Source organism: Melospiza georgiana, chromosome 1 (assembly GCF_028018845.1).
Source record: "Melospiza georgiana isolate bMelGeo1 chromosome 1, bMelGeo1.pri, whole genome shotgun sequence".
Lineage (NCBI taxonomy): Eukaryota > Metazoa > Chordata > Aves > Passeriformes > Passerellidae > Melospiza > Melospiza georgiana.
In genome coordinates, this window is record NC_080430.1 from 133,739,905 (window position 1) to 133,756,030 (window position 16,126).

The 16,126-nt window shown below is 40.3% G+C and overlaps 1 protein-coding gene across 1 annotated transcript in view; it reads left to right on the top strand.

The window, feature by feature from the left end:
- The first annotated feature begins 5 nt into the window (after positions 1–5).
- The window catches only part of RAD54B (RAD54 homolog B), a 63,372-nt gene continuing 47,251 nt past the window's right edge, over positions 6–16,126 (top strand). The window contains exons 1-3 of the mRNA XM_058025832.1: positions 6–68; positions 3,051–3,204; positions 3,858–4,029. Of these exons, the coding sequence (XP_057881815.1) occupies positions 3,067–3,204; positions 3,858–4,029 (310 nt within the window). The 5' untranslated portion in view covers positions 6–68; positions 3,051–3,066. The remainder of the gene's footprint in view (positions 69–3,050; positions 3,205–3,857; positions 4,030–16,126) is intronic.

Below are 16,126 nucleotides of genomic sequence, written 5' to 3' on the forward strand. Positions count from 1 at the left end.
TACGGCCGGTGGGGCTGCCGGGAGAGCGCGGCGGGACAATTGAGCGCGGAGGCGGGACCGGAGCGCAGGTACGGGCGGCACTGGCGGCACGGGCGGCGGGCTCGGTGGAAGCTACCCTGGGAAAGACCCTACAGATGCTCTAGCTCCAACCCTGCCCTCTGCCGTGGGCATGGACATTTTTCACTAGACCAGGTTGCTCAGAGCTTCATTCAAGCTGGCCCTCAGCGATGGGGCACCCACAAGTCCTCTGGGCAACCCGTTCCAGTGCCTCACCATCCTCAGAGTGAAGAATTTCTACCTTACATCTGATCTAAACCCGCTCCCTCAGTTTGAAGCCATCCCCCCTTGTCCTTTCACTACATGCTCTTGTAAAAGTTCCTTACAGCTACTCCTGATCTGAAGCGATTTTTCAGTAATGTTGATGCTCAAAACGATGCACTCGCTGCCTGCAAATTAAGTGAGTAAAGCCGGTGCTGTGTCACACTCTGCAGTTGCCCACAGCCCCTGTTCTGCCTTTGCATCTGTGCCGGCAGTGCCTCCTCAAACACTGCAGGAGCAGCTGTTAATTTTGGGCTGAGATGGGCATTGCGGCTGCCCTCAGCAGCGCTCCGTGCACACCGCGTTGAGCTGGATGTGTAAAATCTTGAAACAGTCTTTGTATGTATATTTAATTTTCAGTGCAGCTACAAATGTACCTTTAGGACCAAAGTACTGAAGCGGATTCAGTGCCTGACACCCCAGGGGCAGCCGTGAGGCGGTTTGGGCTGTGGTTGCGTGGTGAGCCGGGTGTGCTCAGGCATGGTTGCTGAGAACAGCAGTGCTTTCTGCATGGCTTGCAGCTGCTTCCCTGCCAGACATAACAGCAAGGCAGGTGCAGTGTGCCCTGGTGTATCGGTGCTGTCTCTGAGGAAAGGGCATATTTGCATATTCTTTCACTTTGTTGTAGTCTGGAGCTGTTCCTTGCCTTGCTACACTCACTCTGATCTTATCTGAAAGATCTGGCGTCAGTGGTTTACTGTACATCCCTGATGTTCTATTCCTGTTGGGTAGTAGTGTAAAGGAACAAAATGTAAACATTTTTGTTATTATTTTTTAACATATTTTTACTATATTTTATGAAAGCTTGTATTTTAAAAGAAATATGTATTTCTGGATGCAGTGTTTAATTTTAAAACCCACAAACCCATAAAGGTCTTTGTAGTTGCAAGTAAGTAATACTGGTAATAGTGAAGTTACTGAGTTATCAAGGATGGTGTCTTCAAATGTCTTAGTAATTTTCAGATCTTCTAATGAGTTTGTTTTTATGGTTTTAGACCAAATGACAGTGCAATGGTCAAGTGGATTTAGAAAGCAGATCACTTTAATCATGGATATGTGCAATTTATGAATTGTGCAGCTTCTCTGTCCCACAGAACCTCAAGTGCAGTGGGCAGGGTTAGTGTAGCACTGCAGCCACGCCATGCACAGGCCTCATGCAGAGCCCTGGGGTGTCCTGTGCTGTCTTCCCAAGTGACACTCTGCAGTGTAGGGTTGGGTAGAGAGCTTGCTCAGATTCCTGTGGCAGCTGAAGCTGCCTCTGCTGAGCACTGGCACTTGCAGTCTGCTCCCCCTGAGGGTTCTTGACACCTTTGCAGTGTTCACAGTGACTTTTCACACTACAGATACTCCTGTTATAATAACCAAGCTACTCCCTTAGTGCATAGGGTTAACTAAAACTCATTTGCTATCACTGTTGTCAGGTAAGCCCAGCTTGAGTGAACAGCTGAACAGCTGTACACACAGAGGCTTCTTTCCTTGTATTTGTAATAACGGCCACAGTGGAAGTGACAGGAGTTGAGACCATTTTGCCCCTGAGATTTATGTCTAGTAACAGCATCATATATATGCTAATTGTGCAGCTATGGGGAGAGCAGTGCTCCTGCTAGCAGTCTCTGCATGTTTGCAAAGTGTTTTGGCAGTGCTCTGTCACTACTTCAGGGCAAACCTTGGGAAGAACGGTGGTTGTGCCCCAGGAAGCCACTGGAGTGCAGAGTAGCACCAAAAAAGGTGCAGAACCACACAGTCTGCTGCAGCAGGATGCAAACATGCTTTTCAGATGGTACAGAAGTTTGATTCTGCAATCTGTATTATGGTTTATTTTTAACCCAGTAGTTGGGATAATTTAAAATAAACATGTAAATGGGGAATTAAACCTGTAACTGCAGTGTAAGTTGTGCTTGCCTTCTTCATTTTGGCTGCTGTGTCTTTCTGTTGGAGTTTTCTTCTTTTGTTTGATTTCTATCTACTACTTTGAAGGATTAAGACTATAACTGGTTTTTCTATTGGTTGCAAAGTAAACTTTGTCATATTAACACTGACATATGTTTGGTTTTGCCCTATGGTTGCTCAGGGGAATAATAGTTATATTTTGAGGGAAAATCTATAATACATTCCTTCCACTGCTCAAGTGGACATAACATGGAGCAATAATATCCACTGTAATTCAGTGATAACTTTCTCCTGAATGTTAATCTTATTATGGTGAATCTGAGTGACCAATGTAATTGACTGTTTAATGCAAAATGCTGGTCCCAGGTATGAGACATACCTTCAGGATTCATTGTGCACTAATTCATTGTTCATTGTGCACTAATAATGAACTTTTCAAAATTATGTTTCCAGTGTATAGAATAGTAAGTTTTGCTTTAAACTGTCTTTCTTTTCGTAAACTGGTGTAAGTTTGCTAAGTAGCCCTATATTGTGCATCTCTAGAGCATTTATTGCTATTGGGAACTGCATTAGTGGCTTTTTAAATGAAATTGGAGGTGCTCAGCTGCAGAATTTGCTGTAGTTGATCTTACTTAGTAGCTAAACGAAGCATTGCAACAATACTACTTTTTATTAAATGTTATTATGCTTGTGAGTTAATATTGCTATTTGAAGATCTTATATGCTCCTTTGTATTTTGAAATAGTGCTTTTGTTGTCATCTCTGGATATATTTTTATATTTAGAGCCTATCCTGACTACAGTTGTCTTTATCTGCTTCCTTCCTTCCTGTCCCCCCTGCAGAGCAGTACAGCTGACTATGAGGCGATCTGCAGCTCCCAGTCAAGTCCTGGGAAATGCTGGCAAAAAGCCAAGGTTTACACCACCAGGAAAATGCACTGCTGTTTGTCTCAAGAATGAAACTAAGGAGATGGACCAAGAAATTAAGTTAAAGGAGGTAAACTGAACAGTGCACTAAAAAGTATTTTGTACAATACTATGATTAAAAGATAACATCTGAGCTCACCACAAACAATCTCTGCTTAAAAAATCTATTTAAAACAAATTTTGACAGCTTTGCTGTAAGTACCTTTGACCTTGCTTCTCAGGTTAGGCTTCTCTCACTGTGGAGTGGTTGCAGAAAAATGTTTTTCAAATAAGTAAAATTAATCAGTATTGAGTCCAAGTGCAATTCTCAAGTGTAAATGAGGTGGGGATTGCATCTTGGCAGGGGCTTTATTGGATTTTTGTAAAAGCAGTTAAAAAGCCAGGATACTTGTCATAAAGTCTCAATATGCTGAGTTGCAGTTCTGCTGCAAAGGGACTTTCTCTGAAACCTTTAATATTGACACAGAAAAGCAGCACAATTTAAATTTATTTATCTACAGAAGACTTGTATTAAACTAAATTCATAAACTATTTACACAAGTGTTTGGTACTGTGTGCACACACATGTTGTGATACATATAGTTTTGCAGAGATGGACATATTTATATAACGATTTGATAATGACAGTTAATATGTCTTGAAATCCCTTCTTGTTGCTCTTTTCTCTATTTCTCTTCACCTGCATGCAGGAAATGCTATTGTGAACTTATTTCTCTTTTGCAGATAGATGAGAAAGAGGGAGGTGCTTCATTGCTATCTAAAATAAATATCAAGAATCAAAATGAAAATTCTACACAGTCTGTGGAGTCAACTGGAAAAGTAAAGACAAAAGCATGTTTCAGCATTAACAAGTGTAGCAAGGCAGAAAAGAAAACACTAAATGTGCCCAAAGCTGGTAAGATGCCTTTTCTTTTTCACTACCATGTACCATAACAGAATTTTAAAGCTTATGAATGATAGACTGGATATACCAAACTTTTGTGAAGTACTATTATAATCATTGTGCAGTGGTGGCATTATTTGGTGTTATACTGGCTAGAGTGAAGGAAACAAGTGTTAAACAAATTTTTTAATGAAAAGGAAAGAACCAAGGTGTTTTGGAAGCCATTTGGTAGTGCTGCTATTCAGGTTTGTGTCTTCCTGAAAAGCCTTTTAGTCAACTCACTCTAATCTACAGTTGGTGCAATGCAAGAATTGTAATACCTTAAATAGTGGGGAAGTGTTGGAGACCTTGCTGACCTCATGCAGAGAAAGCTAACAATTCTGAATGGATTCAGGTTTTTTTCAGAATTAATGAGGTTTTCTTTTCTTCAGTGTCTCCAGTGGGCACTTAAGGTTTAAGCCAACTTTAGCCACAGAGCAGAACTGGCTTTGCTCATTTGTGGGTGTGCACTTCATCAGCTGTGCCCTGGTAATGAATGCCTCTGACAAACCAGGGTAGAAAGCTCTGCAGAGACACTGAAGTGTCTGAACTATAGTAAGTGCACTTGGATGGACCTGAACAACATTGTGGGGTTGAGTGTCTTCATTTCCCAGTCTTGGTGTGCCCTGACCACAGATGCAGCACAGTTCTGTGTTGTGTGAATGCAAGTGTATGACCTCAGGAGCCAAGTATATCTTGAAAGCCTGGCACTTGAACTGGATTACTGACACTGATGGATGAAAACTGCTCCTTTTGGAACCAGCTCAGGCATTTAAAACACCTGTCTTACAGTTATTTCACTATTGTATCTTTGCAATTAATTACACTGATAATAATGGTTTAAGGTTCATTTAATTAATAACACTTTGTGTAGTGAGTGAAGTTTTAAAAGAGCATTTCAGGGCCTCTTATCACCTTGAATTATTGGAAGGCTTTAACAGCTGCATTTTATTTTGTTTATAATAAGACCTCTTAAATCTTGAAGCCTCACTGAAGCAAAACTGTCCCAAGGTCCAGCCAATAGTGAGGCTAATTCCCAGAGGGGAATTGTTCCCAACAGGCACACATATGTCCTATATACACATACACGAGTGGTCACATAGGCCAGCACAGATATGGAACACAGCACTCAGGCAAGCACAAACAGTGCCCATGGACACATCCCTTCCCTTCTCTGACTGCTTGGGTGAAAGCCTGTTTGTGGAAAAACAAATGAATGGATTTATATGTAAATACACATGCACACAGAGAATTTAGATCCCTGCAGTAACTGACCTTATGCACTGCCTCTGTTCAGTAGCTGGCTCCTTGATTTGTTGGACGCCCCAGCTGTGGGCACATCAGCCACAGAGGCCCACAGCTCCCAGTCCAGCTCCTGGTACACAGACCTGCACTCCCACAGGTACAAGAACACTGTGGGTCCCACAGTAACTTGTCTTAGCCTTCTTACCTTGGTCTTCTTAGTGGTGGGCTCCTGGATTCAGTGATCTCCCAGTTGCCTTGTGCCCAAGACATGCACACGTACAGACATTTCTGGCTGGCTGCTGAACTTACCAGGAGCCAACCCCCAATCTGTCCTGGTCTCTTGAGTAACTTGCATGGACTTTTTGGTCCCTTCAGTAGTCAAGTCTCAGACCCTCTGGTCTCTCCAATATCTGGTCCAGACTTGTGGCTGCTCCAGTATTTGGCTTTCAAGCCTCTTATCCTACTTGCCAGCTAGTCCACGTTGGTGTTTGTTAGCAATCTCACACAGTGTGTCCAGGCAGTGCACTTGGTTTCTGGCCTCTCTGCTAGCTGACATAGCAGGTACCTGAGCTCTGTAACCTGTCCAACTCCAGCTTGCACCTGGGAAAATATTTAGAAGTGTAGTTTGGTAGGAAGATGGGACTTGGTCTGGCAGTAGGATGTAGTGCATTGCTGAGGAAGCTTACTGACCTTCAGCTGTTTAAAAGTAGCTGCCTTTTCCCTTGAATTGCTACATGCTTGTTCCTGCCTGAACCATCTTTGTCTGTCCCTTCCGCATGTCTGTGTAGTTTTTGATTCTCTTTTTCTCCATCAAAGCCCTTTCTAGCATCTGGGGATTGCACAAATTCCAGGCCCTGGTAGGCAACAACCCCCTCCATTCTGTAAGGTGCTTTGGAGAGCCTTTCCCATTGACTGTTCTGGATTTCAGTCCCAGAAAATGGGAATGTGATACCTTGCATGGTTTGTGACCCAGAGTGTATGCACTCTGTTTGGCAGAGCTAATGTGGGGAAATTCAGCTTCCTCACATGTCTTTGTCTTATGGCTTTCATGTGTTTCTGCTGCATGCTGAAACTTCCAGTTGATGCCTAGACTTCAAGAAAATTTTCAGTGTCAATGGGACATATTGAGGGGTAATGCTTCCCTATAGGTACATCTACAAGAATTTGTATCTGCTAGTTCTGCTTAGCAGTGCACTTAAAAGATAAATAGGGGATTTAATTCCAAAATAATCTGTGAAATCAGCAGTCATTCCAGAAAAAATGTTATGAAGTAGAAAAGGTACTAAATGTCTTTTCCATATCATGAATTCTGGGTGCAGCTGGTATGGGTCCTCTGTGATGACTTTAGAAAAATAACCAAAAAGTTGTGGAGTGAAACTGGGTGAGCTGCTTCTGTTGATGTGCTGTTGCCTTTCTGAACAAGGCATTTTGTGCCAAAACCCTTTCTATGCATGCAGAATGAGGCTAACCCTGCAAGCCTTTGAAAAGCTGCCATGAAATGTGCTATAAAAGAAGGAAGTCTAATGTCTGTGTTAGTTATTGTCTTCAGGTTCACTGGTGAGGAGAGCACTGTGGTGGAAAAAAAAAACCTGTACTGAGTCTTCCTTAAATCTTAAGTAATTTTTTAATAACTTAGACTTTCCAAGACAATTTCTGCCTTTACATCACTTTTGTCAGTTATTCATTACAGCTAATGAAGCGATTACATTGATTATGTAAATCATAACCTTCTTTGTAGTGTGAAGTTAAATTGTTTTGTCAGAGCTGGCTTTGGTATGAAATTCAGAAGTAATGGAAACCAGTTGTAAAAGCCACAGTCAGTTGGGGGTTTTTATTATTATTAATATTGTAATGGAATTATATTTGACTGTCAGTCTCTGGAGCCTCATACTTCTCTGTTAAAGGGGCATTAAAATAATTTTAAGATTGAAAAAGTCTGTGTATATGCATTATTTCGGTCTCCATATAATTTAATGCAGATGATAAACAGTTTGATAGTTATATATCACACTCAAAGCTGCTGTGTTTGGGTTTCCAGTGCAGCAGTGGAATGTGTAAATAAATACCCTAGGTTCCATTGAAATTCTTTTGAAACACCTGTGAACCATTGGACAACTGCACTGTTCACAGACCTAATCTTTCTGAAACCCAGCCCCTGAAAATGCTGTACATTCTTTCAAAGAAAAAAGCAACAAAAAAACCCCAACAAAACTCAGTTATCTGACACATGGTGTCCATTTCTTAGAGCAGACAAGTAAGAATTTTATTAGATGGAATCAATCTTAAAAATAGAGCATATCTGACTTAAAAGATATTTGTTTTTTTACGCATCTTTAAAAAAACCCTTTGCACTAAAACGTCATTAATGAAAGTGAAGTGCAAGGGACTCTGAAATTCTGTGAGATTAGATATTTCCACAGACATTAAATAAGTTTGTAGCAACAGTTGAATGAAACCTATGTAAGTGTTATAATTTTAGGAGTGTTTGAACTGTAAGATTTTGAACATGTTCCTTGGGCAGTTTATGACTTGTGATTATAAGTTCTGAATACTGGAAAATAATGTTACATGTTTCTTTGTAGGAAAATGAACTTTACTACTCCTTTAAGAATTGGTATTTGCTTCTTTTTAAGAGGAATGAACATGGCAATCTCTTTGGTACCTTTGTTTTGTATTCAGAATATAATACTTGTTCACACAATGGATCTTTGGGAGGGAGGTGATTTATTTGACATTGTCAGTAATACTTTTTCTCACATGCTTCCAAAGAATTCAGCTAAGTGTGCATGCTCTTTACTACTTGTCCTCATGACATTCTGAGGTTCTATTAGCAATAACAAGAAAATACAAATAATTTGCATTTGAAGAAACAATGGACAGGCAGATCCCTAAACTATACTTAGTAGCGAGCGGGATTGGCAAGAGCTGAGGTTTTTACCCATGTTGCCTTCAATTTAAGGATTTAACATATATTTATTTTATTTGTATGCAGCAAACATAATTTAATTTATGTTTATTGTCTGAGTTTACAGCTTACTTTCTGTTGGTACTTTTAACCTAGGAGAATGTTGCTGTGTTTGCCCTTTGGGCTCACTGTTTTGTGTGTGGCAATGAACAGCTCTTTCACCTGAGCACTTAGACGCAGCATTCCAGCGGGACTGAGATGTCATTGTTTGAACCGGATGTAGGTGAACAGAAAGAATGGATAAAGAGTTTTTCTGTTCCAGCTCACCACCTGTTAGGTTGGTTTTTGGTTCAAGAGTACCTTGTTTTTCATCCATGGCTAACATCTGCTAATGCATCTTCCGAGAGGAACTTTTCCAGAAGTCATGGGCAGATACTATCTTTGAGCTAACAGTGAGGACAAATTGTAACTGTATTTCATAATGTGGTTAATGTGCTCACCCCATGTCTCTAAATAGATATTTCTGATAATATCAGCTGTACTTATTATTTGCATACAGCTTTGAATATATTTTCTCTATCTTCTCTGGAATGTTAATGTCTACTGACTACATTCGTCTGTAAGATTGGGATGCTTTGCATACTTAAGCTTCATTTTTCATAATGTGGTTCCTTCAGCTTTCTAGAACATGGTTACAGGTCTGTCTGGTACCTCTTATCACTTGATATCAGTAAAGTCTTTTTAACCAATTAATGTGAATATTAAGAGAAAATCCACTGTTCATTTACCACAGTAGCAAGCAATTACCTGTCACTTTTAATCACAGGATTAAAAAATTTTATTTTCAGGACTTTCATATTGTCTAGTTTCAGTCTTAAATGTGTACTTACTGTTTCTAGTAACAGAACTAAAACTATTCATGCCTGGCATCTCATAATGAAGCAGATTATTCCTAGAATTGCTTTGATATCTGCAAAAGTACACATATTAATTTAATTTTTGTTGTTGCACTTCACAGATGAACTAGAAAAGATATTTCGGTCAGTCTATTTTCGTGGTGGAGCTGCATGTGTAGTTGCAGTTCTCTGTGTCCTTTAAATGTTTAATAAACAGCTGGTAAAGCAGTTAAATCTTTGGGTAAAAGATACTCCATAATCATCTGTAGCTCTTAATAATTACCAAGCACATCTTAGACCAGCTAGATGTGATTGGATGCCTGAGTGTAAGTAATTTATTACTGCATTGTTTGCAAGTAATATTTTACAAGTCTATAAATTTTGTTGTAATTTCTTATTCAAAATAGTATCAAATTAGGCTAACAGATCTTTATGATTTAAAATGTTCTCCTTCTCCCTGCAGTGTTCTAGAAGAATAGTTTATAACAGCAAACAGACAAATTTATAGACAAGTTTGTTCTCAATTCAGGACAGTTTCTTTACTGTTTAGGTGTCATCTGTGCCTGTTTGATCAGCCCATCTCAAGAGATGGGGACTGGTTAATAAAACTGGGCTGATGTAAACACATTGTAAGATAAATTGTCTGTATCTGGCTGGATGCTGGTTCCAGAAGTGTTCATTTACACATCAGTCACAGTGGGTCTGGTGTTTTGTGCTCTGTAGCTTTGGGATTCTCTGACATCTCCTCAAGACAACTCCTTTTACTTGGTGCTCTTCCTTGGGGTGTGAAATGATGTCTTCTACTCTGCTGCTGTCCTAAGGCCTTCCCTAGAGTTTCCCCAGCTGATTGTGCACACTGGGTGTTTCCTGGGCTGTTGTCACATCCTAACTGTGTTGATTCATCTTGAATTTGGGATGCCCACCAGCTGAGTGCTTGTAGAATTAGCAAGTGCTAATTCTTGTAGAATTAGCAAGCAAGAGTGAGATGGGAAGAAGGAACTTTACAGCAGCTTCACCACCAAAGGCAGCATCTCATATAATGTTCAGCAACTGCAAAGCTGCTTTCCTGGATGGGGCAGCCGTCTGCAGTGCTGCTGTAAGACAAATCCAGACTTGCATAATTCTAGTGGGATATTTCCACAGTTAATTTATAATTTGGTATGATCATATCTTGCTGTGATATGAATAACTAGGCTTTATGTAATTATAGATGATATAACCAAGATATTCACACTGGAGAAAAGAGCAGTGAATTGGCAGAGAAATGTACTTTTCATTTGCCCCAGTTAAATGTGCTTTGCATTTGAGCTAATGAAGATAATGAAGGAGAGGGGAAGGAAACCAGGAATCAGAAAGGTATTACATGATCAGAAAATAAAGAAAAAGAATTCTAGTAGATGTAAGATATTCAACATTTTCCAAGGAAATTGGAGGGATTAAAATGAAAGTTTCACAGTAGTAACTTGTCTCTTAAATGGAACTGTGGGTGCTTCTTTACAATGAAAAATAAAAATTTTCAGATTCTTTACTTTTGAGCGGTGATACATCCATGATTGAAGAAAGCTGTGTTCCATGTAAAGATGATAGTCTTTCATGCATTTTAAAAAAGGTATTAAGTTATTGAAAGTGAAAATTTATACAATTTATAAACAAACAAGCAGAAAGACTTAAATACTCTTGCAGAAAGAGAGGTCTACTTGGAAACTGCAGATATAAAGCAAATACCCATTTCCAAGGGCTGGCAGGGGATATGTTGGGAAATTAAGTTACTATCCTAATATATTTATTACATTTAGCTCCCTAGAGTGGTAAGCAAGCACACAGCATATAGTCTGCAATATACAGAAAAATAAATTATCTAATACTGTAACTTTAAAAATGAGGTACTTAAAAAATACCCTGCAGAGAGATTATCTTAAAGAATTCAGGTTTATCAGTAATAATTCTTTCTATTCCCTTATCCATTCTGAGGGGAGCTGTACACATAGTTTCTTCTTACTTCTTTTTTGATTTTCAAAATCTGTTACCAGGCTATACGAATGTAAAATGGGCGAAAAAGAGAAATGCATGGCTATTCACATTTTCTCACATGTTTTTATTTTCCTTTTTCTCACCATTTGTTTTCTAGTTTGGAGTGTGGGGATTTGGTGAGTGTGCATATTCCCAGCTCTCTTGTCTCCAATATATACAAAGGTGAACTTAAGAGAAGATGAGGGAACACAGCTTTTAGGTGGGGGGACAAGAAATGCCTTACTAAAGGGACCTGGGAGGGGTTTTTTGAGCTGTCATGAGTGTTATGACAGACTAGGCCTGAATGCCTTCAAAGCTAGTTGTCAAATCTTTCTGTGGCTGTGCTCATTGTTTGGATCCCCTTTGTTGCCATGTCAGCCTAACTAGAGTTCAGTCCCAGCTTTTGGCTTTGGGCCTTAAGTTTTCCTTCAAACAGAAGCTTTGTCACAATATGACTTTCCTTGAGCCAACAAGATAATGATAAGATGATTATCTCACTGTCTTCAAAGCATCCACTGAGCAAGATTAGAAGAATGGAGAAAGCTGTTTCTCTGTCAAATGCAGGGAATAGTGCACAGGGTAGTATTTTCAGGATAGTATGTAAAAGCATAATCTCAAAAATTTTAATCTCTATGAACAAAACAGGAAACTTGCAGAAACTTGGCTTCTCTTAGACTATTTCTTTTCCTAGGGGCTATCTTGCCAGTGAAGAAGTGAGAATTTAGGGAAAATACCCTGGGAAAATCATACTTTCAAGCCTTTCTGTATTTCTCAGCTGCTTCTGATTAGTCATCAAAAAGCTTGTTGGAAGAGAGGATCAGAGAAGGTATAAGCATGTATTAGGAATGGATGCATTTCTTAATTTGTAAGTAATGGGGCTCTTAGCTTTTCTATTTTTAAGGACACAGCTTATAAAGTGAAGAGCTAATTCATGGAGCTGTACAGTCACATAGTATTATAGAGTCCTGTATTTAAGCCAAACTTGGTTTGAAGGATGGTTACTGATCTGAATGTGTGGGTCTTGGAATGGTACACTGAGATGAAGATAAATTCTTTAAAATTTGGCATGGAGGGCATTTTAATTGGCTAAGTTATATATTCCCCATTTCAGTGGGCTAAATGTTGAGAGAATACCTTATATCAGCAGAGGAGACAGAATTGTATTTATCTTTTATGCTTGGAATTTTAGCTGATAAGAGCTCTGAAGGAGGCTGGAACCCTTGTTCTTGCAGCAGTTTCAAGAACTGTTAGAGGTTGGAAATTAATACATGCTAGATGCTGATCACAAAAATAGATGCAGGACAAAGAAAAGAGGTTAAACTTCACCTTATTTGTCTCATGTCCCATGCAGGACAGAGGTTTAGAAATAATTGTGCAGGAGAAAGGAAAGGAGTGGTCTGAGAGGTTCAGGTACATCAAAGATAAAAACAATAAAATATAAAACTGATGGTGAAAGTGCTGATGAAGACGAGAAAAAAAATCAAGTGACATGAGAAAGCCATTTGAAACAAAAATGACCTAAAAATATTATTTCTAAAGGGTCTGGTGTGAATATATTTAAGCCCTATAACTTCCAGGTAAAGTTAAATTACAGCTTTTGGATCACAAAACCTTGTCATCTTCAACCCTCTTCTTAGTGATTAATGCCTGCAACCCTTTCCTTTAGACATTGCTCATGAAACAACTGTCCCTGTGAGAAACCTTCTGAGTGGGAAGTTTTCTTAGGCACCCTTTGCTCAGCAGGCTCTTAGAGACAGGCAGATCGGATGACTTGGCACTGCCCTGCTGTCCTGTCAGTAGAGAGGACTATATGATGACCTAATGGAAGTTTTGCAGCCCTTTCTGCCTATAGACACTCTCATCTTATGCAGCTGCCAAATTCATTTGCAAGGCTAAGCAACTGCCTTGATACTTGCCAAATGTTTCCACTGCCATAATAGCCCAGTGTATTCAGTGATGTGTAACATACCCCATCTTAGCTGCTGAATCTTTCTACATTTTTTGTAAGCACAGGGCTGCCAGGGTTCCATTTTAGCTTTGATTCAGATCTTGCTATCATCCTATTCTTCTCAAGGATTTTCAGGCTCCTAGGTGATTGCAAATGCTAACCACAGGTCTCTGCAGAGCTGGTTTGCTTGCATATTACTAAACAGGAACAGAAGTCCTTCAGACTTATCCTGGGGCTACTACTTTGTGGGCACAGCACCTTCACAGGGCTTAGCAGTCTGGTGATTTGGTATTTTTTGCACTAGAAGGTTCCAGCCTGAATCACTTAAACTGGTGTCCTTCCTTTCAACATTCATGGTTGTTCTCTGTTCCAAATGGCATCTTTCAAGACACATTCCTTCTTAGGGCATCCTCAGTTTTCTCAAATGTCTTTTTCATGTACCTTAGAGTGATTCTTTTTTTAAGACTGTCATGGAGAGATTCTTCCTCAGTTCTGTGTGACAAAAGGTCCTCCCTCTCCCTCCAAAATGTTCCCCTGATTTTAGACATTCTCCTTCTCAGGGTGTTCTGTCTTATAAAGTATCTAAATTTACATGGGCCACTTGATGCAGTTAGTGGCTATGATACAAACCTATCACTTGTCAAATTTGTGGCCATCGAGCTCTTTCAGCAATCCATAGTGATTTGGCTACTTTAATTCCTGACTGTATCATAGCTGTGATTCTTTCCTCTCAACAGTTCTCCAGGATGTACTGTTTGTATCATTTTCTGGTATTAATTCTGTACTTTTTCAAAGCAAAATCAGAAGGCATAGAAGGCAGTGAAGTGATGTAAGGGGTGCATATATGTTTTTTTTCTTCAGTGGTGAGCAGAATTTCTCTCCTACCTGTGGTTTGCTGTTCCCTCGGTTGTGGTAATACAAGTCTTTAGGAATATGGTTTGCAATTCACCCTACAATGATCCAAATAGAGTTTGAAGAAGCTTTTTCAATATATTTCTTTCTGTGAATTATTTGTCCTGTGGCATACTGGATTAGGGAACTGCTGGTGATTAAAACTAACCCGGCTCAGAAAAAAATGATTAATATGAGTTGTCCAGGTTTGTGAGTGCTCATATCAGCACAGTTTAGGAGCAGGAACATGACACGGTTGGGGGGAGGCAGAAATTACTGTTTTGACAATGTACCACATCTATGTTGACTTAAACCAATTATTAAATTCACATTAAATTCTTATGCTTGCAAAATAAATAGATTATTCTGTAGCTAGATCATCTTGCTGAACTGGCTGTGCACTGTGTTGCATAAGTGCAAGTGTTGGTGGAAGGTGTAGGATGAAGGGTGGATTGTGGCAACATCTTTGGTTTTTGTAATTGTCTTGGAGCTACACCTGCTGTTTTAGCTTGAAGATGTCTATATGTATCATTAATATCCAGGCTTTTCACATTCTGTGATTTCTTATCCAAGCACTGATATAACCTTAGGCTGATGAGCAGAACTATTTTAAAAAGGGAAAAAAAATAGGAAGGAAAAAACATCTTGGTTGGCAGCCAGCTTCATTTTTTACAAGGGTTATTTTACACTCATGCAGAACAATATGCAATTCAGGCATTTTATCAAGCTTTTGCTCAAAAGAAAACTTTATAGCAGTATTTTGCTATAATTACATTAGTTGTAGTTGCTACATTACATTAGAAACTTAGTTTCTCTAGCAACATTAAGCACTAAGTTAATAAAGTAATACAAGTTTAGATAATACTGGGAGTTGCTGTATCTGGTAGCCCATTATAGAGGAGACTGCTGCAGCTCCTGGTGCCAGGACCACAAGGATGTATCTTTAAGAGGCACATGTGCACGCTGTATGTGCATATACAGACAGAATCAACACGTTCAGCACTCATGCAAATACAAGCAGCTTCAATGGCCTCATCCTTTCCATTCACTGGCTGACTGGGAAGAAAGCTTGCTTCTGGAAATGCTTGTGTACACAACATGGATCCTCCAGCAAGAGGCCTTAAATTCTTACTCTGCTCAGTTACTGGTCCCTGGATCCCCATGTCTCCCAGCTAACAGACAAACATGCATTGGGTCTCTGGTAGCTGGTCCTGGTGTCCCTCCAGTAGCCAAATCTCAGACTTTCTGGTCTTTGCAGCATCTGGCCCAGACTCATGGTTGCTCAGCTCCCAAGCCTTCTGCATGGCTGCTCTGGCTTGGGGTTTGCCCAAGGTCACACACTGGCACAGCTACCCAGGCTGTGTGCCTGGGCTCCAGCCTCTGCCTTCTGGTGCCTCTGGGCCCCTGCCACCCGTGGTGGTACAGCTCCAGCTGCTTGGCATCTCTGTTTCTGTACATTGTCACACCCAATGGAGATTTTCCTCACCCAGGAGAACAGTTACAAATGTAGTTTAACAAGCAGGTAGGACAATCTGCAGTGCTCAGGCCCAGGGCATGGCTGAACCACCATACTGGGCAGCCACTGCTTACATACACCTGGCCCCTGGTAGCCCTTTTCACCCTTCCCAGTATCTTCCTATGCTTGTTCTTTTCCAAACCACTTTCATGGTTCACTGTCCCTCGTGTTGCCTTCAATTCTTCTTCTGAATATCCAGTACTGCCCTCTGCAAACCCAAAATACTCCTTCAGGCATCTCACAATGAGTCCCATACCCAGTGGGCAGTAACCCCCTCTCTAGGTCTGTGAGGTGGTCTAGAGAGCCTCTCCTGTGGACTCTGGGTCTCTCTCGCCCCTGGGGTCTGGGAGCAGCTGGACTGAGGGCTTGGTTTCTTTCATCTGGGTTGTTGAGGTTCCTCTGCCCCGCACTGTTCATTTGTGCTCTTTGTGTCTGTGAGGAGGAGCCTTTAATCACTGACTTATTTTTGTCTCTAAAATGTCAAGAGTCTGGATGGGCACTGCACAACTGCTCCAACAGTGGAGGGTGCAGTGTAGGCTCACCTGTGACTCCTCAATGCTGACACTGCCAGAGTCTGAACTATATGAAGCACATCCAATTCTTGTTCAGTTACTGAAGAACAACTAAAAACATAAATAAAAAAAACCTCAAAACTCTAA